This window comes from Jaculus jaculus, chromosome 9 (genome assembly GCF_020740685.1).
Source record: "Jaculus jaculus isolate mJacJac1 chromosome 9, mJacJac1.mat.Y.cur, whole genome shotgun sequence".
NCBI classification, from domain to species: Eukaryota; Metazoa; Chordata; class Mammalia; order Rodentia; family Dipodidae; genus Jaculus; species Jaculus jaculus.
Window position 1 is genome coordinate 15,121,717 of NC_059110.1, and position 11,822 is coordinate 15,133,538.

At 49.3% G+C, this 11,822-nt stretch overlaps 1 protein-coding gene across 1 annotated transcript; it reads left to right on the forward strand.

The window, feature by feature from the left end:
• Window positions 1-3,716: 3,716 nt before the first annotated feature.
• On the forward strand, window positions 3,717-5,019 carry LOC123463438 (glutamine synthetase-like). The gene has a single exon (XM_045158924.1). It carries the CDS (start codon window positions 3,732-3,734, stop codon window positions 4,851-4,853), a length of 1,122 nt encoding a protein of 373 aa, XP_045014859.1. The 5' UTR covers window positions 3,717-3,731; the 3' UTR covers window positions 4,854-5,019.
• The last annotated feature ends 6,803 nt before the right edge of the window (window positions 5,020-11,822 follow it).

The following is an 11,822-nucleotide window of genomic DNA, read 5'->3' on the forward strand; positions in this document are numbered from 1 at the left end:
CTCTAGATGCATGTGCTCCTTGTGCATCTGGCTTACATGGGTCCTGGGGAATTGAACCTGGGTGCTTAGGCTTTGCAGGCAACAGCTTGAACTGCTATGCCATTGATTCAACCCCACATTTGGATTTTTTTTTTTTTTTTCAAGGTAGGGTCTCACTCTAGCCTAGGCTGACCTGGAATTCACTATGGAGTCTCAGGGTGGCCTCAAACTCACAGCGATCCTCCTACCTCTGCCTCCCGAGTGCTGGGATTAAAGGTATATGCCACCACGCCCAGCTCAACATTTTGCACTTTCATGTAGGTTTGGGGGATCATTCTCAGGTCCTCATACTTGTGAGGTTTTAGTAAACTGAACTGTCTCCACAGCCCTCCCCCCCCAGGTAAGGTCTTAATAGTGTTATAAATACAGGTTCTCTTTCTCCTTTGCCATGTCTTACTGGAGAGCAGATGACCAGGGCTATATTGATTGATGCAGAAATGACAGGTCAACCTTTGCAAGAATTTAAATGTAGCCTTAATGTTCTGAGAGAAAGAAGATGACATTAAGTAGAAATTAGCATGCAAAAGGTTCAAAGAGAAACAGCATAAGTCATGGGTGAGAGATGGAATTATGAGAAATGATCATGGGAAAGCTCAGGGAGTTCAGCTGTCTTGATCAGAGTCAGTGATCTAACTTGACCTTAAACTCCATGACCATTTGCAAACAAACAAGCAAGTGAACCGCAGCGAAACCAGAACACAGTAGATGCCTGGGTCAATTTTTGGTTTCAGTGGAGTTGGTGGAATGAGCTCACATCCCATGAGGTAATGGACCTACGGGTCCTTGTCCACCAGACCATGTGTATATATATATGTATGTCATGGAAGCTTAAGAGCTTGGCTGCCACCCAGGGCCATATTCACAGCTCAGTGACTAGAGTTCTGTGATGGTTCATATTGTCAACCTGAGAAATCTTTGTTGTTTTTTTCAAGGTAGGGTTTCGCTCTAACTCAGCCTGACCTGGAATTCACCGTGTAGTTTCAGGGTGGCCTTGAACTCATGGCAATCCTCCCACCTCTGCCTCACGAGTGCTGGGATTAAAGGCATGTGCCGTCACTACTGGCTACAGTTTGAGAAATTTTTGAATCAGCTAGCAGCTAACTCTCTGAGGAAGTCTGTGAGAGAATTTCTAGATTAGGTTAATTGGGATGAGAAGACCCATTGTGTCTTTGGGTGGCACCATTCCATGGGCCTGGGGTCCTGGACTGAAAAATAAGGGAGAAAGTGAGCTGAGTACCAGTGTAGCAGACAGCTTCAGGTTCGCTGAGATGAACTTCCAGACCAAGCACAGTTATGGAGGAAGGGATTTATTGAAGCTACTGAATATATTGGGGGCCATCTATTCAAACCACCACAACCAGTGTTCATCCTTCTCTGCTTCCAGAATCCTTTTTTTTTTTTTTTTTTTTGGATTTAGGGTCTCACTCTAGCCCAGGCTGTCCTGGAAATCACTATGTAATCTCAGGGTGGCCTTGAACTCATAGTGATCCTCCTACCTCTGCCTCCCGAGTACTGGGATTAAAGGCATGTGCTGTCATGCCTAGCTATTTGTTTTTGTTTTTTTTCTTTTTCTTTTTTTGGCAGAATTCTGATAAGATGTCTCATGTTTCTGCTGCCCTGCCTTCTCTACCACAAGGGACTATTTCCCTTCGAACCATAAGCCAGCAAAAAACAAAAACAAAAACAAACCCTTTCCTCACTTAAATTGCTTCTTGTCACGTATGTTGTGAAGCCAACAAGGAAACTAATCTTTAATACAGATCCTAAGGGGGTCTTAAAACCCTGTCTCATGGAGAATTGATCCTTAAAAGCCCGAGGAGAAAAACCCTGGACTCAGAGGCCCTATACATCACACCTCATAGACATTGTAGGTTATATTTGTATTTGGAATGGAATGATAGATTATATGCCTTCTGTTTTAGACTGGCATCTCTTCCAAAAAGAGATGCTGACGTCTCAACTGCCTGTTCCTGTAGCTGTGACTTTACCTGGAAGCAGGGTCTTCGCAGGTATCTTCATACTAAGATGAAATCACAGGGTGGATTCTGGTCCCTTATCACTGGTGTCCTTCTCAGAGGAAAAGAGACTGTAGCCAGGGAGCGTGCCACGTGAAGATGAGAGGGGGCAGTAGCCCATGGCCAGTGTTGGGGGCAAAGGACAGAGCTGTGTAGTGACCAGCCAAGGAATGTGAAGCATTGCTGACCTGTCAGGAGACAGGAGAGGGGGCATGGCCCCACTGACACCTTGATTTTAGACCTCCAGAACTATAGGACCGAATAATTCTGTTGTTTTAAACCGTCCAGCTGGTGGGACTTGGTGCCAGAAGCTCTAGGAAACGAACAGACCAAGATCCATTCCAACGTCTGGATCCTCCTTTGTCGGATGGCAACAGTAAGGCCAGCTTGCCTAATGTCTGCGATTAGTGACTGTTTTCAGCCATCCCAGTGGGGACAGTCTTGATCTTTCGCTTTTCCAGTCCCTGTGATCCTCGTTCCCTTCCTCTGCAGTGCCCGTGACCGCTGAGACCTGGAGAACCCTCGGCCGCCTACCTGCCTCGTGTCTTTTGGTTTCTCCTTCTAGGCTCGGAGTTGCCTGAATGCTGAGCCTGGGAACCCTGAGAAGGCCAGGGTCCAGGGCAGGAATCTTTCTTCCTTCCTCTCTCCCTCTTTTCCTTCCTCTCTCCCCTCCTCCTCCCTTCCTTCCTTCTCTCCCTCCCTCCCTCCCCCTACTCCCTCATTTCCTTTCCCACCCAGTCTAAGAAAAGATCCTCAGGTATGGCCAGGCAGGTACGGGGAAGGCTTTCTGGAATTCAAAGCACTCAAGCCCACGTGAGCTTGCGGAACCCACGGGCACGGTGGACACGGGGCCAGCTTGTGTTTTGATGGCGTGTGGATAAACCCGTAGCCTTGCAGCAGATTGGAGCAGTCAACAGCTCAGAAACATGCTGAAAGTTCTCATAAGGCAGCTCATTTTTCCTCCTACTGAAAGTTAGGAATGTTTCGCGGCATGGCTTGCTGAGATAGGCAAATGACTTGCTTTTCAAAAAAAAAAAAGCTGTAAATCAGGACTTCCATGTGGTTGTCACCCAAGCCTGGCAGCTCTGTGAGTGATGTCCTCTGGGTGCTGGTGGTCCTCACGATGGCAAACGGCTGCCCCTGCGGGCCGAGGGCCCAAGCCAGAGGGTGGGTGGTTATAAGGACAGTTCTCCCCAAGGGCAGCCAGTACAACCTGGTCCTCCCTCTCTCTGACCTCCTTTCAAAGACCTCAGGGACCTGGACGGTGAGTCCCTCACAGTCCCATGTGACCCTGGACTAGTTCTGCCCTGTGGTCGCTCTGCAGCTGATCTCAGCCAAGGAGCTGGATGCAATCACTTCAACATGGGGCGCTGCCAAAGATCTCATTTAGAGCTGGGCGTGGTGGCGCACGCCTTCAATCCCAGCACTCGGGAGACAGAGGTAGAATCACCGTGAGTTCGAGATCACCCTGAGACTACGTACTGAATTCCAGGTCAGCCTGGGCTAGAGTGAGACCATACTTAAAAAAAAAAAAAAGAGGCAGAGCCGAGAATGGGAGCCGAGCGCAGCGTCTGAGTCGTACACCGATCTCCCCTCCGCGCTCTCTCTCCACCTCGCTCTCGCCGCCTGCCCACCTTCCTTCCCGCCTGCCCTCGGCCGCCCAGAACGCCTTCCACCATGGCCACCTCAGCAAGTTCCACCTTGAACAAAGGCATCCAGCAGATGTACATGGCCCTGCCTCAAGGCGAGAAAGTCCACTCCATGTATGTCTGGATCGATGGTACTGGAGAAGGGCTGCGCTGCAAGACCCGCACCCTGGACTGTGAGCCCAAGTGTGTAGAAGAGTTGCCGGAATGGAATTTTGATGGCTCTAGCACTTTCCAGTCTGAAGGCTCCAACAGTGACATGTACCTCCTCCCAGTTGCCATGTTCCGTGACCCTTTCCGCAAGGATCCCAACAAGCTGGTGTTCTGTGAAGTTTTCAAGTATAATCGGAAGCCTGCCGAAACCAATTTAAGGCACACCTGTAAGCGGATCATGGACATGGTCAGCAACCAGCACCCCTGGTTTGGAATGGAGCAGGAATACACTCTCATGGGGACGGATGGGCACCCCTTTGGTTGGCCTTCCAATGGCTTCCCTGGGCCCCAAGGCCCGTATTACTGTGGCGTGGGAGCTGACAAAGCCTATGGCAGAGATATCGTGGAGGCTCACTACCGGGCCTGCTTGTATGCTGGAGTCAAGATCACGGGAACAAATGCCGAGGTCATGCCTGCCCAGTGGGAATTCCAAATTGGACCCTGTGAAGGAATCCGCATGGGAGATCACCTGTGGGTGGCCCGCTTTATCTTACATCGTGTATGTGAAGACTTTGGCGTGATAGCAACCTTTGACCCTAAGCCCATTCCTGGGAACTGGAACGGCGCAGGCTGCCATACCAACTTCAGCACGAAGGCCATGCGGGAGGAGAATGGCCTGAAGTACATTGAGGAGGCCATTGAGAAACTCAGCAAGCGGCACCAGTACCACATCCGTGCCTACGATCCCAAGGGAGGCCTGGACAATGCCCGGCGCCTGACTGGCTTCCACGAGACCTCCAACATCAACGACTTTTCCGCCGGTGTTGCCAACCGCAGCGCCAGCATCCGCATTCCCCGGTCTGTTGGCCAGGAGAAGAGGGGTTATTTCGAAGACCGGCGCCCTTCTGCCAACTGCGACCCCTTTGCAGTGACAGAGGCCATCATCTGTACGTGTCTTCTCAACGAGAATGGCGACGAGCCCTTCCAGTACAAAAACTAAGGGGACGATGCTTCCAGCGACTGAGCCCTTCCCAGCTCTTCATCCCACTGCAACTCTCCCTCTCCCTGGTGTCTTAATTATCCTCATTACTCAAAAGTGGGATTTCAAGGTCTTTTTATTCCTCATGCCCAGTGAACCTTGCTTTTCCTTGGTCAGGATAGAGGGGTCAAGTGCTTAATCTCCCATGTACCCGGCCCCCGTTTTCTTCCTTTCTAATGTGTGGGTGGGCGCAGGGAAAGGTGGTGACTGCTTCTCTCTGGAGGTGTCCTTGTTCGGTAGATGTCACCTCCGCAAAAAGCAGCGTGTGAAGGAGGGGAGAACTTCCTCTAAAGGACAGCTGGAAGGGCAGGCTGACTACTTATGATGGCATGTCTCCTTCAGTTCTTAAGATTAAGCCAACTCTCACTAGTGGAGGTTAGGAGAAGAGCAAGAACTGGGGGTTAGTTTACCTCTTGTGCTTCTCTTGCTTGGAGCCACCCACACCCTTCACAAAGAGCAGCTCAGCGACAACAGATGGCTGTCCTACCTTAAGAGAAGAAAAGTTCTTTACTGCTTGGTCCTCCATTTATAACACAAAGCAAAAGTAGTATTTTTATATTTAAATGTAAAAACAAAAAAATTATATAAGGGTTGTGGATATGTGTGTTTTTCTAAAGAAAACAAACATCCTGGTCACTGGGTGCCAAATGTGAGGTAAATTATTTGGTTCAAGGGTCCCCTTTGTAAGTAAAGGAAGTAGCAGTGGGGAACATAGTACTAGAAAAATTGGTTATTTGGGACTGTTCCTCATTTTACCAGGATTTCCCTGCCCATTTTTTTTGCAGGCGATAGGTACACATTACTTGCAGTCTCTGAGCCCCGTGTCTAACTCTAGAAGACACACACGCACTTGTCCACACGTGGGTTTAGAAGTATGAGTTGGCTGGTCAACTTTGTTACTGACAAGGAGGTGTTGGGGTTATTTTTTGGCGGGATTTTAGCATGTCACTAAAGCAGGCCTTTTGATATATTAAATTTTTTAAAGCAAAACAAGTTTTAGATTTTAATCAGCTTTGTAGGGTTTCTAAGTCTAGTTTTACAGAATTGCCTGTTTGCTTCAACTGTCTTTCCATTTGCTTCTTGGTGGAACTGGGGACAGACCTGGAGTTAAAACACTTGTAATTTTGTATCCTAGTGTCTTGTTCTCCCAGCAAAATGTTCTTGTTTGTTAAAATTCCTAGGGAGTAGTCTTTCCTATCATAATAAACACGCGCCGCCCGGTCAAAAAAAAAAAAAAAAAAAAAAAAAAAGAGTTTAAGATTGTATTTAGAAAGTTGACTGCTTCTCTCTCTCTCATGTGCTGTGCTGATTTGAAAACCTCTGCTTAATTGTCTGGAAGACCGCTGTAGTGAATCTCATGGAGTTCGTTGCCCCAGAGTTACGCCCGTGCCTTTATGAAAATAAAAAAAGGAAGTACCCTGGCTTGTCACCAGCCACACAGTAGGGCTACTACAGACAGGTTTAGGGAAGCAGGTGTGTCTAGCACAGGTGTGCCTTGCCCCTGTTGAAAGCTACTGAGTTAGACACCTATGGGGTTTCTCAGGCCCGTGTCTCTGTAATTTCATCAGAAATCTGCAAGAGATGGGCTGGAGAGATGGCTCAGCGCCTAAGGCACTCGCCTGCAAAGCCTAACAACCTAGGTTTGATTCTCTAGTACCCACGTAAAGCTAGATGCACAAAGCGGCACATGCATCTGGAGTTCATTTGCAGTGGCTAGAGGCCCTGGCATGCCCATTCTGTCTGTGTCTATTCTATCTCTCTGCTTGCAAATAAATAAATTAATTAAAATTAAGAAAAAGATGGGCTGGAGAGATGGCTTAGCAGTTAAGACACTTGCCTGCAAAGCCAAAGGATCTTGGTTCAATTCCCCAGGTCCCAAATAAGACAGATGCACAAGGCGGCACATGTGTCTGGAGTTTGTTTGCAGTGGCTGGAAGCCCTAGTGCACCCATTCTCTCACTCTCAAAAAAAAAAAAAATTTTTTTTTAAGATGCCAGGCATGTCGGTACACGCCTTTAATTCCAGCACTTGGGAGGCAGAGACAGGAGGCTCAAGGCCATCCTGAGACTACCGAGTGAATTCCAGGTCAGCCTGGGCTAGAGTGAGACCCTACTTCAAAAAACAAAACAAAACCAAACAAACATAAAAAAAGGAAAAAAGAAAAAGAAATCTGCAGGAGATGCATTAGTCCCCTCATCGTATTTGACTGTGGAGCCAGGAACATTCAGAATTTGGGAAATTGGACAATACAGTCTGACAGCTCTCCAGCGCTAAGAGCAAAACTACCCAGATACGACACAAGGAAAAATGTTTTCAGTGCCTCTGTTCTGAGCAAGGGCAGCTGTCCTAACCAACATGGGAAATAGCCATGAACCAAACGTGAGCGCAGCGCGAGCCGCGGCGCCAGCGTGAGCAAGGTGCCTGCAGTCACGTGAGTGTTTGGGGGCTGGGCTCAGAAGAATGCGGACCTTTCGGAGGGTGGGCTGGCTAACCCTCACTGTCAGCTTGACTGGGTCTGGAATCACTATGAAAACAATCTGGGAATGTCTGCAAGGAATGTTGATTAGGTTAATTGAGGTTGGATTGTCACCCTGACTGTGGGTGTCATAATTCCATGGGATGGGGTCCTGAATTGAATACAAAGGAGAACACTGGTGCCCGAGAGATGGCTTGCCAATTAAAGCACGTGCCTGGGAAGCCTAAGGACCCAGGTTCAATTCCCCAGTACCACATAAACCAGGTGCACAAGGTGGAGTATGTGTCTGGAGTTTGCTTGCAGCAGCTAGAGGCCCTGGTGCGCCCATTCTCCTTCTCTTTCTCTCTCTCTCTCTCTTTGCCTCTTTCTTTCTCTCAAATAAATAAATAAACAAACAATTAAATAGGGCTGGAGAGATGGCTTAGCTGTTAAGCGCTTAACTGTGAAGCCTAAGGACCCTGGTTTGAGGCTCGAGTCCCCATGACCCGCGTTAGCCAGATGCACAAGGGGGCGCACGCGTCTGGAGTTTGTTGGCAGTGGCTGGAGGCCCTGGTGTGCCCATTCTCTCTCTCTCTCTCTTTCTCTGTGTGTGTCTGTCACTCTCAAATAAATAAATGAATAAATAAAAACAAAAAATGAAAAAAAAAACAATTAAATAAAGGAGAACAGTAGCCGGACTTCATTGTCCCCTGCTTTCCTACTGTGGATGCAGCATGCTCAGCCCCCTCCCGCTTCTCCCACCATGCCTTCCCACCGCCATGAGCTCTGTCCCCTCAGAGCGTCGGCTGAAATCAACCCTTCCTTCCTTCGGCTGCTTCCAGTCAGAGACTCGACCACGGCCATGAGAAGAGACACAGAGCGGCTTCTTGCACCGCGGTATTCAAGCCACACGAGGCCCCGGTGAGCAGTGACATCACGGGAACGGAAGATCAGCAGCTGCTTGCGTAGCACTTCTACCCAAAAGCTAGAGTACACCACGGACTGCCTCAAAGTGCTTGTCCACATGGGCAGTATCCTGCATTTGATTTCCGGGATGACAAGAAGAAAAACATGCAGACAAAAAGACAAGAAAGGGGCTGCAGGGATGGCTCAGCAGGTAAGGCATTTGTCTGCAAGACCTGCAAGACCTAACGACCCGGGTTCGGTTCCCCAGTACACCTGTAAAGCCAGATGTGCAAAGTGGTGCATGTGTCTGATGTTCATTTGCAGTGGCTCGAAGCCCTGGCGCACTTTCTGTCTGTCTTTCTCTGCTTGCAAATAAGTGAACAAAAGTATTTTGAAAAAAACACAAAAGGGCTGGAGAGATGGCTTAGCGGTTAAGCGCTTGCCTGTGAAGCCTAAGGACCCCGGTTCGAGGCTCGGGTCCCCAGGTCCCACGTTAGCCAGATGCACAAGGGGGCGCACGCGTCTGGAGTTCGTTTGCAGAGGCTGGAAGCCCTGGCGCGCCCATTCTCTCTCTTTCCCTCTATCTGTCTTTCTCTCTGTGTCTGTCGCTCTCAAATAAATAAAAATTTAAAAAATTTTAAAAAAACACAAAAGAAATTTGCCAACATCTTTTTCTTTTTAAAAAAATATTTTATTTATTTATTTGAGAAAGACAGACAGGAAAGAGTGACAGAGATAGAGAGAGAACGAGAGAGAGAGAGAGAGAGAATCGGTGCACCAGAGCCTCCACCCACTGCAAATGAACTCCAGATGCATACACTACCTTGTGCATCTGGGACCTGGGGAATTGAGCCTCAAACTGGGGTCCTTAGGCTTCACAGGCAAGCACTTAACTGCTAAGCCATTTCTCCAGCCCTTCTCTTTCTTTAAAAAAATGTTTTATTTTTGTTTATTAATTTGAGGGACACAGAGAAAGAATGGGTGCACCAGAGCTTCCAGCCACTGCAAACAAACTCCAGATGCATGCGCCCCCCTATGCATCTGGCTTAGGTGAGTCCTGGGGAGTAGATCCTTTGGTTTTCCAGGCAAGTGCCTTAACCGCTAAACCATCCCTCCAGCCCCCCTTTTTTGAAACAGGTTTCATGTAGCCTAGGCTGCCTTCCATCTCACTATGTAGCCAAGAATGACCTTGAACTTCTGCTCTCCCTATCTATACGCCCCAGGTGCTGAGGTTGCAGATGAGTGCCACGCGTCCTGGTTTCTGGGGTGCTGGGGATGGAACCGGGGGTTTCCGGCCTGCTAGGCAAGCACTCTACCAACTGAGCTGCATGCCCAGCGAGATCTCTTGACGCGCTGACAACCCGGGAACGTTGCAAACTGCTGCTTCCATACTGGGGACTTACCCAGCCTTCTCTTTTCTGCCCAAATTGACCAGAATATTACATATGGATGTCTCAAGCCGGGTGTGGTGGTCCCAGCCCACTGCAGGGGGAAGCAGCAGGTACCAGGAATTCAAGGTCATCCTTAGCGACATGGTGAGTTTGAGGCCAGCCTCGGCTACATGAGACCTGTCTCAAAAAGAAAGAAAGAAGCCGGGCGTGGTGGCGCATGCCTTTAATCCCAGCACTCGGGAGGCAGAGGTAGGAGGATCGCCGTGAGTTCGAGGCCACCCTGAGACTACATAGTTAATTCCAGGTCAGCCTGGGCCAGAGTGAGACCCTACCTCGAAAAAAACTAAAAAAAAAAAAAAAAGAAAAGAAAGAAAGAACAACAACAACAAAATAAACCCAAATTTGAAAAGATGGTGGCTGGGGAGATGGCTCAGCAGTGAAAAGCACTTGCTTGCAAAGCCTATGTTCAATCCCTCACCACCCACTTCAATCTGCGTAGGTGTTCATTCTCAGCAGAGAAACCCTGACATGCACACCCACACACCCATGCAACGCGCGCGCACACACACACACAGAAAGAAAGAAAAATTTTACAAAAACTATATATGAATCCACCCTCATCCTCAGTCTTTTCCACTTCTCCCCTTACTTCTCTTTCTCTTTAGGGAATCAGGAGTGGCCAGGCAGGAGTTGGATGTCATCTCTCACCCTATGGAGGACACAGGGGGCCCTTTCCTGAGAGGAATGTGAGGGGACATCCTGCACTGATAGGAAACTCCTGGAGTTTAACTTCCTGCCCCCTGACCAAATGCCCCCTGTTCCTGCCTTTCCTGCCTTCCATCTTCCTGTTGTCCCTTCCTCTGCTCACAGTCCTTCCTGCCTTTGTAGGGCAGGAGGCTTTCGTCAGAGGGACAGCCCTCCGTGCATTTGCAAAGAAGGTAGATAGTTTTCAACAGCCCTCCCTTGATTTCTCTCCCCAGCACCCCTGAGCCGCTATCCACTTCTGTCCTTGCAAACCCTCGCGTCCCTGTGGGCCCCAGACCTGTCCCTCTGCGGCCGGGGAGCACAGCTGAGACCTCCTTTCCCCAGCCCACCTCCTTCAGGCTCCCAGTCCAGTGATCTCTCTGAGCCTGCAGTTCCCATATTTGTGTTGGTTTTGGAGGTAGGGTCTCACTGTGGCTCAGGCTGACCTGGAATTCACTATGTAGTCTCAGGCTGGCCGCGAACTCATGGCGATCCTCTTACCTCTGCCTCCCGAGTGCTGGGATTAAAGGTGTGAGCCACTGTGCCTGGCTCTAGTTCCCATGTTTCATAATGCTGGAAAGTCTTGGGATGGGAAAAGGCCATTAAGAGAGGGGCAGGGCTGGAGAGATGGCTTAGCGGTTAAGCGCTTGCCTGTGAAGCCTAAGGACCCCAGTTCGAGGCTAGGTTCCCCAGGACCCACGTTAGCCAGATGCACAAGGGGGCGCACGCGTCTGGAGTTCGTTTGCAGTGGCTGGAAGCCCTGGCGCGCCCATTCTCTCTCTCTTCTTTCTCTTTCTCTCTGTATGTCTGTCCCTCTCAAATAAATAAATAAAAAATTGAACCAAAAAAATTTAAAAAAAGAGAGGGGCAGAGGGACAGGGGGAGGGCGTGGGAGAGGAGGACCCAGGAGAACAAAAGTATATTTGAAAGATTCCATAACGAAACCCATTGCTTTGCATGCTAACTTAAGAAACTGAACTGGGGCTGGAGAAATGGCTTAGCAGTTAAGGCACTTTGCCTGCAAAACCAAAGGACACAGGTTTGATTCCCCAGGACCCACGTAAGCCAGACGCACAAGGTGGCACATGCGTCTGGAGTTCGTTTGCAGTGGCTAGAGGCCCTGGTGTGCCTATTCTCTCTCTGCCTCTTTCTCTCTCTTTCAGGTAAATGAATAAAAATGAAAAGAAAAGAAGCTGAACTCAAACAATACCCAAAGGGCAAGAAGCTCAACCCAGGGAACCTTGCCCATCCCAGGCTCCCCATCCTCACCCAGGGGTTTTTATCCATCCTGAGGGCCCTGGGTCCTCACCAGGGAAGCCTGTCTATCCAGAGCACCCCCAGGCCTCATCCAGCTAGGGTGTGGGAAGCTGCGCTGTTTGCCAGGCCCAAATGGTTCTAATGGAGAACCCTGGGTAGCAGGTTGCCAGGTGCCTG

Bases quoted from the DNA above. Each gene is read 5' to 3' on its own strand.
- LOC123463438 (XM_045158924.1), top strand. From the start codon at position 3,732: ATGGCCACCTCAGCAAGTTCCACCTTGAACAAAGGCATCCAGCAGATG.